General features: G+C 58.7%; 1 protein-coding gene across 6 annotated transcripts in view; it reads right to left on the reverse strand.

Annotated features, from left to right (window-relative positions):
* Positions 1-14,853, reverse strand: part of SH3BP2 (SH3 domain binding protein 2) — a 36,812-nt gene that overhangs the window by 9,139 nt on the left and 12,820 nt on the right. For 5 of the 6 annotated variants that reach the window (XM_082727099.1, XM_082727100.1, XM_082727103.1 and 2 more), the window contains 4 exons: positions 12,987-13,037; positions 2,507-2,646; positions 1,554-1,656; positions 58-175 (listed from right to left, as the gene is read on the reverse strand). In XM_082727099.1, the coding sequence (XP_082583225.1) occupies positions 58-175; positions 1,554-1,656; positions 2,507-2,642 (357 nt within the window). In that variant the 5' untranslated portion in view covers positions 2,643-2,646; positions 12,987-13,037. Of the gene's footprint in view, positions 1-57; positions 176-1,553; positions 1,657-2,506; positions 2,647-10,567; positions 10,827-12,986; positions 13,038-14,853 lie in introns of those variants that run through there. The other variant, XM_082727098.1, reaches the window with a different exon arrangement.

Below are 14,853 nucleotides of genomic sequence, written 5' to 3' on the forward strand. Positions count from 1 at the left end.
GCTCTCAGTGCCTGGACGGTGGCCCTGTCAGCCCCCCGACCCCAAATATAGGCTCACCTTGCGCTCGTCCTCAGAGGAGGCCGAGAAGAACCAGGTGCGGTGCTTCTTGCTGATGTGGACAATCTTGAAGGGGAAGACGTTGTTGGACGTTGTCTCTTCAGCTGCCCGCATCACCCTGAGGGCACAGGGCCGGTGGTCACCCCCCCGGTCAGCCTGATGGTCCTGGCACCTCTCACCCATCATGCCCTCAAGGACACAGCTGTGTCTGGACGGCCTGTCTTGCGGATCCTCCAGGTCAAAGTTCTAAAAGCCTCAGGTAAAGGGAAGTGCATAGGCGAGGACTGGGCACCAAGTGGACAGGGCTCTGGGGTCTGGGAGCTTGTCCTGGAAGCAGCAGCCCACATGGCTGCAGAACGAGGACACGTCGCCTTCGCCACCCACCAATGTCCCTCTACTTGGAGGCCACCTGCCTGTCCCGGCGGGCCTTCCTGTTGGGGGCCCAAGCATGTCAGCCCCTGTCCCCACTCCTGCTGCCCCCACAGGGGCATCCTGGAGAACACAGGGGGGACGTGACTTACTGTGGCTACTCCCCCCACCAGGATATATTGAGATCACAAAGTCTACCATGAGGGAGCCCCACCGGGCTAGTCACCTGGGGCAGGTATGCCCCTCCACCAGGCTGAGGGCAAGGGCAGCAGGGGGGGACGCCAGAGCTCTGAGCCATGGATGCCCACTGGCAGCCACAAGCTCTAGGTTCGTCCCCTCCTTAGTGGTGCCCCAGCTGGCCTGGAGGCCTGGCATGGGGCTTGATGCCTGGGCAAGTCCTCCCCACTGAGTCTGTGGCCACAACCTTGAGTCACTCTGTCCTGCGACTGACATGGGACCTTTAGGTGCTCAGAGACAGGAGGGGCTGGGCCCTCCTAGGGAGCTGGGAGGCACCCACCTCATGCCCCAGGGAACTGGGCCCATGCTGTGACATTAAGACCTAGAGCCCAGGAGTCACACTTCACTCGCTCTGCAGGCCCTTGATGCTGTAGGGTGGGCCCAAGTGGTGCTAATAATGTCTTCCTTGCCAACATTCCCCATCCTATCTAGAAGGCTCCTCTGCACCCACCTGCCCATTCGCACAGAGGCACTTGTGGGATGGACCCAGCCCCCCACCCATTCATGTAAAGCAAGGAGCTGGGTCTAGCCTGCGAGGCCCCGAAGCCAGGGAGGCCTGAGGCAGGGCTTAGGGTGAAGTATGTTCCTGGCGCCTTGGAAGGAGGCTAGGGTAGGAGAAGCGCTGGGTGAGCAGGGAAGGGGAGTGGAAGCCGAATGGGGACCCAGGAGCCTCTGCTGAGAAGAGCGCAGGAAGCCTCGCCCCGGGCCTGCCCCGGGGAGGCTGAGAGCAAGTGGGAGAGGCTGGACAAGATCCAAAGGGTGGGGTGGGAGCCGTCTCAAGACAGCCTGGACCCTCCATAGGGGTGGGCAGGACCGAGGGACAGGCCTGGCCAGGGCACAGTGGGCATGGCAGGCAGCAGGCACTTACCGGGAACTTACGGGGCACTTACCGGTTATAGCCGCTTAGAGAGAAGGCGCCCTGTGGGGAGGCAGACGTGCTGCTCTTGAAGTAGTAGATGCAACGCTTGTGAATGATGACAAAACGCAGTGGCCCTGAGGGTGGCATGACGAGGGCAGAGGTGAGCCTTGGGGGGCTGCTGGGCAGATCCCACAGGGAAGCTATCCCAGAGGCTCTGGGTGGCTCAGGGCAGTCCTCCTGCCTTTGAACCCCACTAAAGGGAAAGGGAAGGAGCTGGGCTAGCCTGCTGCCTCCTTGCAGGAAGCCCACTGTGAGGCCCAGTGTAAGCAAACCACAGGCAGGATGACAGGCCCCAGAGCACCACCCTCCAAGGCAGGCCTGGCCAAACCAATGGCCCGGGGAGACTCTGACCACCTAGGCTAGCCCACCAAAGCACAAAGCTAGGGCCAAAAGTCATAGCATGGGGAGCTCATGCATGGTCAGAGTGACAGGCAAAGCCCTGATGCTCTTTGACCTTCAATGTCCTGACAACTGGGCATCTCCCAGACCTGGGGGCCCCCACTCTCTGCCAACCTGCTGTCCTAGGGACCAGAGCCTTGGCCTCATGCAGCTGGACCAAGTCATCAACCAACTCACTGAACACCCACGGGATGGGACAAGGCCACACCTACCAGGCCACCGAAGGCCCCCAGCCCCTGGTGCAGATGAAGCACTGTGTACCAAATGCCCATCCTATCTCCATTTTGCAGTAGCACCCCAAGTCATCCCACAGTCCTGGGGAACGAAGAGGCTGACTCAGGTCCCCCGGGGGTACTGGCCATGCAGGGAAGGAAAACAATGGAGGGCCTACCATGTCTGGGCAGAGGCTCAGAGAGACAAGTTGCTTGCCCACAGAGGTCCAACAGGGCAGTGGGGCCACAGGGCTGGGGCTCAGGCCCATTCTCACACCCTCCCATCCTGCTCCCTGCTACCCAGAGGACTCACATTTGAGCAACTGCAGCTGGGTCCCACCCTTCTTGTGCAGGTAGCCAGCTTTAGCCACGCCCCCAGGCATGGTTAGCAAGTTCTGGGCACCAATGGCCTTCATGGGGACGGGCCAATGCATCTCCTCAGCCGCCATGAAGCTGCAAAAAAAGGAGGAGACATGTCTCAGCCAGGACTGGGGGACATTAGATGGCTTGGCTGGGGGATACACCACCGAGATCCTAGAGACAGCCTAAAGGGTCGAGGCAGCAAGGGGTAGGGAACCAATTTCCAGGTGGGACCCCAGGGAAAGAAAGGGCCACCTGGTCCACTTGGTCAGCACCTGGTCTATCTGGCCACACACCTGAGCCCCAGAGACACTGAGAACGGGGCGTGTTCCTTCACTATTGTTGGTTCACTCAGCACACACCGGCCGAACTAACAGCCCCACAGGGAGGCTAGGGGATAGCAGTGAATAAATTCAAGAAACCACTGGCCTAGGGCACCTGGGTGGCTCAGTGGGTTAAGCCTCTGCCTTCAGCTCAAGTCATAATCTCAGGGTCCTGGGATCGAGCCCTGCGTCGGGCTCTCTGCTCCTCGTTGGGCTCTCGCTCTCTCTCTCTGCCTGCCTCTGTGCCTACTTGTGATCTCTCTCTCTCTGTCAAATAAATAAGCAAATTAAAAAAAAAAAAAAAAGAAAAAGAAACCATCGGCCCAGGTAAGTCAGGCCTAATGCCATAACCACCCCAAGTCTGTGTGCCAGGTCAGCCTATGATGGAGCCTGCCAGGGAGAAGGCTTCCAGGGGGAGGTGACTATAATGGCTTTAAAAAGGTACAAGGGCCAGGGCAGGCCTCGGGCATCCTCTCCATCATCTCTGTTCCTTAGCAGAGAAGGGATGAGGGACATGGCCCCAAATGCCCTACTCTCCACTCTTGCCTGCCTTTTTTTTTTTTTTTAAGATTTATTTATTTATTTATTTATTTATTTATTTTGACAGAGATCACAAGCAGGCAAAGAGACAAGCAAAAATAAGAGGGGAAGCAGGCTCTCTGCTGACCAGAGAGCCTGTTGCGGGGCTCGATCCCAGGACCCTGGGATCATGACCTGAGCCAAAGGCAGAGGCTTTAACCCACTGAGCCACCCAGGCGCCCCTCCTGCCTGCCTTTAGCCAGCTTCTGTCCATCCCTTTCTTAAGGCCCTAAGACCAGGAAGCAGGAAAGCAGGTAGCCCTGAGTCTCTAGTTCCCACCCTGGCTCAGTCTCTGGGGGATCCCTAGGCCGTAGTTGTTGGAGCTATAAAATGGGGACACAGAGTGGACACAGCCTGACATATAGCACATGCTTGTTGGCAGTGGCCACGATGACCTTCTGGTGGGTTGACTGGTATCCACCCTGTTCCCTGTTTCCCCTGCTCCCCATCCAGCCTCCTGCTCATCATCCTAGCCGTTCTCCCTGAAACACGCCAGGCTCTTTCCCAACCTGGGTTCTGCCTGGCATGCCTGACCACTCCCCCTTCTCACATGAAGAACTCCTATTCATCCTTCAAGACCCAGGTTCACTGTCTCATCTTCTTCTTCTTTTTAAGATTTTATTTATTTGTCAGAGCAGGTAGAGTGCCAGGCAGAGAGAGAAGCAGGCTCCCCACTGGACAAGGAGCTTGATGTGGGACTCGATCCCAGGACCCTGGGATCATGTCACAGTCCCCTCTTCTGTGAGGCATCTGAATGCCTACTCATATTCAAGACTACCCCCCAACCCTGCCCCGAGGCACTATTTCTCTTGTGCCTGCCCCCACTAACCCTGGTGCCTGGTCCTTCCTGGGGCCCAGTGGACTCGGAGTGTCAACCGGGAGTGTGGTCCGTGTCCCACTGAGCCACCAGCGTTGCAGCCAGGGTCAGACACAGAGGCCCTGTCCCCTGGGGCTCCTGCCACTACAGACCCCGTTCCCCAAAACACACACACACACAAAGAAAGCCACTGGGCTGCGGACGAGCCAGCATCCTCCTCCTCCAGGGCTTGGGCTGCCCCCTTCGGCTCCGCGCAGCCCCGGCCCAGCCCCCGCCCACAGCCGAGGCTCCGAACAAAGGCTCGGTCCCGGCCCCCCGGAGCCTGCTGCCCGGGACAGAACCCCCGCGCCCCGCCCGGCCCACGCCCGCCTTTGTTCCCCCAGGAAGCGGGGCTAGCGCTCCGGGCTCGGTACTCACGGCGTCCACGCGGCGGCCCGCCGCCCCTGCGCGCATCGACACTGCCCCGGGCCGGCCCCCCCCGCGCCCGCCTCCCGCCCGCCCCAGCCCTGCCGGCCGCGCCCCGCGCCCGCCATGCCGCGCGCCCCGCCGCCGAAGCCCCCGCGCCCCCCGCCCCCCGGCCGCCGGCTCCTCCCCTCGCGGGCGGGGCGGGCGCGGCAGGTGGAGACCCGGCGCTCTGCGCCCCACCGCGGACCGCTCCCTCCCCTCGTGCGGGGCCTCAGTTTCCCCAGCGGCTCTGGGGCGCAACGCGGACGTCTGAGTGCGGCCCCGAGCCCGCCAGGCTCCCGGGTTGGCCAGCCCCTTCGGGAGAGGGTCTCGTCTTCCCAGTGCCTCCGTCTGCGCCTCCGCAAACGGGGGCGAGCGCGGCCGGCCTCTGCGGTTTGTGGCCGGGGTGAAGCTGGTTCAACTGGCGGCCACTGGGGCTCCGGCTGGGTCTGTGGGTCCTCCCGTCCCCTCTCAGGCAGGTTGTTTCACCCATCTGCGGCCACCGGTCTCCACACCCCGGGGATCCCTGCAGGAGCCAGACAGACGTCCAGTCCTTGGCAGTTCCCACCTGTTCTGTAGATGTGGGCTCCTCTCCGAGGAGACCCCCAGGCTGGCCAAAGGTAGGTTATGGCCTTGCCGGCCCCCCAAGCATTCTGCCTCTTCTATCTCCCTCCTGCATACAGGCTGCGGGTCAGCTGGGACAGCTGGGGCAGGGGCTCTGTGCTCCCACTCAGCTGTGCAGTTGTACAGCTGTGCAGCTGTGCGCAGCACTGGTTCCCGGTTTCCCCGCCTCCACTTCAGGCTGGCTCTGGGTGCCGCCTGCCACTGCAGGGAGAGGCTCTGTCCCACCTGTGTGCCTCTGCTCCTAGTGCCCTTGCCAATCCCTCCCCTGGCAGGATACTCAGGGCCACTGCCTCCTCCTGCTCCTCCCAGCCCCCCTGCTTGTCCTCCTCCCCACCATCCCTTGTCTCAGTTTCCTCCCCAGCTTCCATTCTCTCCCCCATCACCTCCATTCAGCATGTTCTCCCCCACCCACACATGCCATTCCCATCACCTCTGTTCCAAATCTCCAGGGCTTCATCATGTGCACTTGGCCTTTCCAGATCCAGCCCCCATGGAGCTTTCCCAGCAGGCTCTTCTGCCCTCCACCTCCCATAGACCGGTGCCATCCAAACCCAGTGGCTCCTGAATCCAAGACCCAGAACCACCAAGCAACACCTCCAGGCTACAGCTCCCAGTTTCCACTGCCTGCAGTGCCTTCCAGAGCCTTTAGGGAGCAACTAAACTAACTTAGCCTCCAAAAATTGGTCCAAATGAACACCAACCCATAGTTAACTCCTCCAAAAACAGAAGAGGAAGGAACTCACTCTATAAGGCCAGTATTACCTTGATACCAAAACCAAAGACAACACAAGAAAACGACAGACCAATAACTTATGATTGTAGACACCAAAATCCTCTCCGAGGGCCTCCTGGAAGCTCAGTCAGTTAAGTGTCAGGCTCTTGATTTCAGCTCAGATCATGATCTCATGGTTGTGAGATTGAGCCACATCACATGTCAGGCTCTGCGCTGGACATGGAGCCTGCTTAGTGTTCTCTCTCTCTCTCTGCCCCTTCTCCTTCTTTCCTTCCCCCCTTTAAAAAAATGCTCACCAAAATACTAGCAAATTGAATTCTGCATCTTGTAAAAAGGATTCTACACCACGCTAAGTGTGCTCTATCCCAGGAACACAAGGTTAACACTTAAAATTCAATGATTGTAATACATCATACCAAAAAGGAAAAAAAAAGATAAACCATACGATTATTTCAACAGACAAAGAAAAAGCATTCGACAAAATGTGACAATCTTTCCTGCTAGGAACAACACTCAACAAACTAGGAATAGGAGAAAACTTCCCCAACATGGTAAAAGAGTGTTTATGAAAAGCCCATAGTCAACATCATCTTTGATGGTTAAAAACTGAAATCTTTCCCCTAAGAGCACGGACAAGGAAAACTCTGCTGTTGCTGCTTCTATCCAACTTGTACCAGAGCTGCTGGCCAAGGCAATTGAGCAAGAAAAAGAAATGTCTCCAGGTTGGAAATGAAGAAGTAACACTACTCACAACTTAGATGATTACATATAGAAAAAATACCAGGGAACCTACTTAAAAGTGATTAGAACTGGGACGCCTGGGTGGCTCAGTTGGTTAAGCAGCTGCCTTCGGCTCAGGTCATGATCCCAGTGTCCTGGGATCGAGTCCCACATCGGGCCTCTTGCTCAGCAGGGAGCCTGCTTCTCCCTCTGCCTCTGCCTGCCGTTCTGTCTGTCTGTGCTCGCTCTCTCCCCCTCTCTCTCTCTGATAAATAAATAAAATCTTAAAAAAAAAAAGTGATTAGAACTAATAAACAGGCTAGCAGGAAGATCAATACACAGAAACCACTCATACTTCTACAATACTAGCAGCGAATAATCCAAAAATAAAATGAAGGTTAGCTCAAGTGTCCCCTCTTTCAGGTGGTTTTCCCTGACCTCTAGGGGTTCCTATGTCCCTCCATGGGGCTAACACAGTCTTCCCCCCAGGTAACACTGACACACTAGCTTGTCACTGTCTCCCTCCCCCATCCTCACCAGCTCAGGCCCAGCACAGAGGGGCACCCAGGGAACCCCAAAGGAGGCACAGAATGTTGACTCTAGTGGTTGGTAGGGACTGCACTTGCCTGGAAGGCACAGAAAGCCAAAATATAGCTCTCTCCCCCCATACTGTATCCTCCCCAATCTGTAAGGAGACCTGGTGTGTCTGTTGGGGTGGGGGAAGCTGCAGTGTGAATGGATGGAACCCACTCCTCCTCACACTGCACCTGGGAGAAATTGGAGGGGAGGAGCTATGGGAATTTAGAGCCCCACTCTGGCTTAGCTCAGGGGCCAGGCAAGTATAGGCCTGTGAGAGCCTCACTCTTGCCTGACCGCAGTCTCTCTGTGGGCAGGATGAGGGCTCTTGGGTGGCCAGCTGGACCTTGGGTGGGGAGGGTGGGTGGTGACAGAATTAGGTTGTGCTCAACTTCACCTCCCCTAGGAATGTCCTCGTTTCAGAGGACAGACCATCTGAAGGAAAACCCATCCTGATGTCCCTAAAGCCTCCCGCCCCACCCAGCTCTGCCCTGCACCAGTGCATGAGCTGGTCTGGCACCTGACCAAGAGCCGAGTGCCAGGCCGGGCTGGAACAGAAATGGGAAGGAAATGGTGGCTGAGGGTAGGGGTGATGACGGGCCATGTTGGCCAAGGTGACCACACAGCTTTTAGGGACTTTCAGTCCAGCTCAAAGACTCCAGCTCCACTGGTGCCTGGGAAAATTGAGGGGAGTCCCCAAGAAACACCCACACTCCTGGCCAGCCTGGTCTCCCTGGCCACCTCCCTCTAGGCTCCTGGTGTCACCCAGCACCCTTATGGTCAAAGTCCACTCACTCATCCCCTGTGCTCATCAGCAGGAAGCGTCAGTCCCTTCTTCTGCAGGAACAGACACAGCAGTGCAAGCCCCTTAGTGTGCTTCTGGGGGAGGGGGAGTGTCTGCTGAGCCCCCCTGGGTGGGACCTGTCATTTGAGTGCTCCAGGCCTGGGTTCAAATCCCACCAGGCCTGTCCTCCAGGGAGCCTCTGCTTCCTCTCATTTATAGTGGACACAGAGAGCCCTGTCCTCACAGCGGCCCAACCCCCCTCAGGACATCTGTCTCTATGGAGGAGGGGACTGAGGCCGCCCAGTGAGCTGGCGGCTGGGAGTGGCGGTCTGTTCCCTGTAGCTCACAGCAGCCTTCTTGGGCAGGATTCCGATGACACGAATATCAGCGGTAAGGTGGCTGGCCGACACGGTGGTGGCTGCTGGGCTCCGTGGGGCCTTCCAGAAAGCACGAGGTCTTTGTGTGCAGGATGTGTACTAGGGATGGCAGACCCTCGGGCACTCTCTGGTCTCTGCTCCTCGCTCACCTGGGACCTTCTCTTCAAGCTGAGGTTAGTCCAGGTGCCCGGAGGCCTGAGGCGCAGGGAGGGGAACGAGCAGGTGGGTGACACTGCACTGGCCTACAGAGACAGCCCTCGTCGAGTTCCACCAATTGTCGCTTGGTGGATCACAACCCCCCCCATGTGGCTGTAAACCCCAGAGCATGTGGTCACCCCCCACCCGGCTCGCATGCGCCCTGAGGCTCCACACCCTGTCAGAGTTGCAGGCAGTGTGCTCAGACGGGCTGTGCATGGGACCCACATGGCCCACATGCAGGGTATAGTGTGCGCACTAGCGTGTGCATGAGTGTACACGGGTGTGAGCCTGTGCACAAGAGCTGAGCAGGGGACCTGGAGCCCAAGCTCCCATGGCTCTCCTCCTTCACACCTACAGACACAGCCCTGGCTGTGGTGAGGGAGCTGGCGCTTTGTGTGACCACAGTCAGGGTTCCTGTCAGTGGTGACCGGACCGGCCCCGAACTGCAGGGCACAGTGGGGCTGGGAGTCCCCGAATGCACGCAGCCACACGCACGCCCACACACTCACATGCAGACCAATACGTGCATATGTACCCACTCAGAAACACATGCACGCACATGTACACACTCAAACACAGACCTGTACACACACAAATACACAGACACACATACAAGCAGACACATATGCACACACATACACACTCACTCAGACCTATACACACACAGAGACATATACACACATGTACACACACAGAGGCACATATACACACACTTGGACACGTGCTCACGCACATTTGTTCTTAGACATACACTCATACACACACTCAAGCACACTATGTACTCAAATACATATCTCTGGACTCCCACTGGTACACACTCATTCACTCCCTCGTAAGCAGACGCACACACCTGGCCTCCAGAGGCTAATGAGACCCTTGTTGGGTGCCCCCCGGCCCGGGGCTGGCAGCCCCAGCACAGGTCAGAAACATCACTGCCGCCACCCAGCCCTGCATGGGCCGGGGCCAAGTCCCACCTGATAGGTCCTTAAGTCCCACAGGCCCGGTGCTTTAGTCCTACTTTATAGACTAGAACAGCAGGGCTGGTAGAAGTGCACCGGGCACTCACTGTAGGCCAGTCTCAGTGCTTCTCACGGATCAGCCCATGTCATCATCCCAACACCCCCTGCTGTGTGCGTCAGCATCACCCCCACACCACTGATGAAGACATCGAGGGCCTGCAAGACTGAGTAACTCACCCAAAGCTACACAGTCAGTAAACACTGGGAGGTGGGGGTGGGCTTGCCAGGGACAGGCACTCCCCCAGCCTGGCATCCGGCAGGCCCTAGGGGCTGCTGGGCTCACAGCACCACACACATAGCCCATCCATTCTCCCCTCTCAGTTCCCTGCCTTCGTCTTCCCAGAATCTTTCTCCATAAGAGAATCAAAACCAAAACCTCCTACAGAGGCCGGAAGCTGGTGACCAGCCATGACGGAGGGAAGGGGCATGAACCGGGGCTCATGAGGAGAGCCCCCCCAGCCCTTCATCTCCCTGCCAGACCCCCAAGCATATGCACACACATACACACTCACACACACCCCCCACCGGGCACACACACTCGCTCAATGTGTACGCACACAGGACCCAAAGGCTAGGCCAGTCCGCCAGCATATACAATGGGAAGGTGTACCCCAACCTGGGCCCCCAGCTCCCTGCCAGTTGCAGGCTGAGCAGCCCATGGTGGGGTGCAGTGGGGCTCCCACTGTGCCCCACCCAGCTCTCAGGGCTCTCCTCAGAGCCTGTCAGCTCTGGAGTCCAGAGCTCAGCCTCCCATGCCGTTCTGGAAACACGGGGCCAGGGCCACCTCCCAAGCCCCCAGTCCATGGGCTGCCCCACTAACCTGAAGGCAGTGAGCCGGCACATGGCTCTGCTCCTGTCCGTGGATAGGCTAGGGGCAGGTGTCCTGAGGCCCCAGGAGGCCATGGGACTCAGGGGTCACAGGGCAGATTGGCAGCCTGCCTCCCCCAGGCAGGGGAGGCCTGATGCCCCGACATGTCCCTGAGCACTGCCGGGGTCCACAGCTCCCTCCTGCTGACGGCCACCCACTACCTCTGGGGCCTGCGGCTGCCCGGGCTTCCTCCCCATGCAACACTTCCTGTTGCCGGGTCCTCCCAACAGCCCCGGCTAGGCAGCACTTCCTGCCTTCTACCCTCTAAGGTCCAGAGGCCCAGCTGAGACTCAGGGCTGCACCTTGGCCTGATGGGGTTTAGCCGACCCTTCTCCCATCCCATATGGGGTCAGAGACCCAGTGCCCCAGGTCCCAGGGTGCCCTGGGAGGAAGCTCCCTGCTGGTCCTCCAGCATACACACTCCCATGGCCACCTTGGCTTCTCTCCAGCAAAACCGCAAAGCCCCTTCACAGCCAGACTCTGTCTCCTTGGCCCCAGAAACCCTGCCCCCCACCAAGAAGCGGGTGCTCACATCCCATGCAGGGAGCTCACTACCCCCACCTCTCTGCCCTTTGACACCAACATCGGACTGAGGAACTAGGTTCCCAGTGTAGGCGCAGGCATCTCCCTTCACCCTCCCTCCTTACTCTTCCACAGGCCAATTCCACTCTCCTGCCTGGCACAGCCTCTGTGCAGAGCTGAACTCACATGCCTCTAGTGGCTCACATCCCTCTCTGTGGCTCCGCCAGTGTCAGGACCTACCCCAGGTCCCACTTGGGCCTGTCCCAGGCCAATGCTGCCTCACCAAGGCGGCCTTCCTCCCCTGCCCAGACCCACAGCCAAGAAAGGGAGCGGCGGGGGCAAGGCCGGGCTGTTTGGTGCTGAGCCCCCACATCCCCTGCCTCTCCTCTCCCAAGCTGGGATCCCACAAAGGACAGGAGGCCAAAGGAAGGGGCACTCTGCGACGAAACCCACAGCAGGATCTGAGGGTTAGAGAGGCCAGACCATGGGGTCCCCAGGGAGTCGCTAACTGTCTCATCCAGTTAGTTTCCTGGGGTATGCCCTGCACGATTGACCATGTTGGCACCTGGCCATCCCCCGCATAGTTGTCACTGGGGCTCTGGTGGAGGGCAGCTCCCAGGCTGGGGGGCCTCCACTCCCACTCTGTCCACAGATCCAGATCCCTGCCAAGCCTGTCATGCCCCCAGGGTCCAGTTTGGGGTCACAGACTGCCTGCTATCTCTTGGAGGGTAGGGAACTTAGACTTTGTGGCTGGGCACGGCCACCCTAGCCCCCCCAAGCCTGAGTCAGCTTCAGTGCCCACTGGTGGCCATGACAGACAGAGGCTTAGAGATGGGCCTCTTCCCCTTGTTCACCTTTGCAGTCTGCCCAGGGAGGAGAGAGGACCTCAGAGCAAGACACATTGGACACTCAGCTACCTCTATCCTGTGCTGGCCGTTTGGCCTCAACCTACTTAGCCCCTCTGAGCCTGTTTCTCCGTCTGTGCAATGGGTGCTGAGGGCTGAGATAAAGTAGCAGGTGAGAAGCCCCTGGGTCATGATCCAGCCAGGACAAGGCAGGATGGCAGTTCTGGGCTGGAGTGGGGGCCTCTAAGGGCTATGGGTTGGAGGGGTGGTGGCAGGCCCAGCAGGTAGATTAGGGGATGACCTCAGGGGCAAGCAGATCTGACAGAGGAGGTGAAGTTTGCTGGGAGGGACTGACTGGGGGGAGGAAGTCAAAGACAGGACAAGGGCTCAGAGCAACATCCAGGGTGGGCAACAAGGTGGCTGAGGCCCAGGGAGGCTGGGTGACAGGCGTGGGGGTGAGAACTGGCCAGGACAAGAACCAGGAGCCAACCAGCTCTCCCTGGGATGTACTGGCCCTCACTGGACAGGAAGAGAGATGGATGTGAAGGCCTGAGGTCAAGGCAGCAGCTGGCGTCCCCATGGGGGTCAGATCCATGTTGGCCTCTTCTCCAGCCTTAGTGTCCCTATGGGAGCCTGAGGTCAGAGTTCTGGGCTGCTCCACCTCTTCCCTGGGCCTTAGTCTCCCCGCCTGCCCTCCTACCTCCTGAGGCAGCACTTGACCTTGCAGCAAATCACGCTATCATCTCTATTCCTGAAAACAGAGCGCTCTCCACTAATGGCAGCGCCATGACCTTTTACAGGGTGTAGAAACAGCCATGGAACTGATCCCACACCAGCATCCAAGCAGCAACACGAGTGGGGCTGGGGCAGGGCTGGGGTCCCCACATCAGATGGCTCTGTCTTCTACCCCGCCCTCCCTAAATCGCAGCTCCTCCCCTCCCAAGGGCAAGCCCCTCAAAGTGCTGTCTTGGGGACCCCTCCACTTCCCCAGACTTAAGACTTACCACGGTGGGTGGGAGCCAGCCAGCAGGGCCAGGCAGGGGCCAAGGGTCAGCCTGAAAAAGGAAGAGAGAGGGAGAGCTTTCAGTCTGGGTTCCTGGGGTCCTCAGTCTGCTCAGGGGCAAGACCAACGCCCAACACCACAGCCCCTCTGCAGCTGGGCATGGAGTCGGCCTCAGCGCTGTGCTTACAGGCTGGTCCTCTCTGCATCCCCACTGCTCACGAGGACATGACTGTTCAGGAGGACGGGGCCAGACCCGCGCTGCTCACGAGGACACAGCCGTTTGGGAGGATGGCACCGGCCAGGCTGACCGCAGACAGTGGAGGTGCGAGGAATGGGACCACGTCCCCAGGAACCCTAGCCCCGGCTCTCCTGTAGGCACCCTGGGCCCCCGTGCCCGTCCCGGGGCCCGCCTGCCACCTGCAGGGGCAGTTCAGGCACTGAAGGTGTCAAGGAGGGCCTTCTGGGCTCAAGGAACGGTGGCTGGTGACCATACTGGGAAAAACCTCAAGATATCAAATAAGATGCTTCGTATCAGCTCCCCCTGCAGGGCCTGGGTCTGCCCAGAGCCAGGCCTAGGACCCCCAACCACACACCCACTCCTCTTTCTGGCCTGTCCCTTCTCTCCATACCTGGGGCTGAAAGCTGCCTTCCAGAGAAGGAAGCCACGATGATGTACCAGGTGGAGGGAGTGGGCGGTGTGGAGGGCAGGGCCCTGCTGGGGTCACCTGGTGTAATGGGCTAAATGGGGGTCACCAAAGAGCTGTGTCAAAGTCTTAGCCTCCAGAAACTATGAATGTGGCCTTATTTGGAAAAGAGACCTTTGTGTATGTCATTAAGGATCTCATCCAGGATTAGCCAGAAGTGCCCTCAATCCAACAGCACGTGTCCTTCTGAGAAGAGCAGACAGAGAAGATCATATGAAGCCCAACGGGCAGACTGAAGTGAGGGGGGCATAAGCCAGAGACGCCGCAGATGCAGATGCAGACGTCTGCAGCTACCAGGAGATGGAAACGGCAAGGAAGGAAGGGCCCTCTTCCAGAGCCTGGTCCTGGTGACACCTGGATCGGAGACTTTGGGGCTCCAGGACTCTGGGAGAGTAAATGTCTGTCGTTTAAAGCTCCCAGGTATGGGACTTTGTTAGGGCAGCCCTAGGAAACTATTACACATCAGCCCCCCCTCCCAAAAGTCCTTTCTCAGGACCAACTTAATCTCAAGTCCTAGGTGTGTCCTGCAGGGAGAGACCCAGTCTGGGAAGAGTCCCCTCCACCCCCGCCCCCCACCTCGTCTTGGGCATCCAGCTGGTTGCCCTCCTCCAGGCCGGACTCCCCCCAACACCCCCACCCTTCCCAAGCACAGGATTGGATGCCACCTCCAGCTCCCACCCATGAGATTTGCTAAGTCCACTCCTGCCTCAGCCTCTGGCCCACACCCCGGCCCAGCCCTTCCTTGGCACAAGTCCAAGTACTTGGGGTCCAGCCCTGCTTCCTGCCCCTGGCCTTTGTACCTTCATGCCCCATTCCCAGTATGTGCAATCTCTTCCACTCGCAGACTAATGCTCCCTCATCCTTTGAAAACAGAACCACCTAGAACAGCACACCCTTTGAAACCTCCACGTCAGTGGCATAGCCTTATGCCCTCCCACGGATGTCCCCAGCCCTCCCCATCAGCCTGGCTCCCACCACATCCCCAGAGCCAGGTTGGTGCCTGGCCCACGGCAGGCCCAAAAAACAGATGGATGGACCAATAGGTTCAAAGTCACGTCTACTCACAGGGCCATCGCCCTGACATGGTCTAACTAGCACATGCCTAGACAGTTCCTCAGAGCTACAGCGAAGAACTGTGACCCAGAGCTAACTGGACCCTGGACA

Source organism: Mustela nivalis, assembly GCF_964662115.1.
Source record: "Mustela nivalis genome assembly, chromosome: 4".
NCBI classification, from domain to species: Eukaryota; Metazoa; Chordata; class Mammalia; order Carnivora; family Mustelidae; genus Mustela; species Mustela nivalis.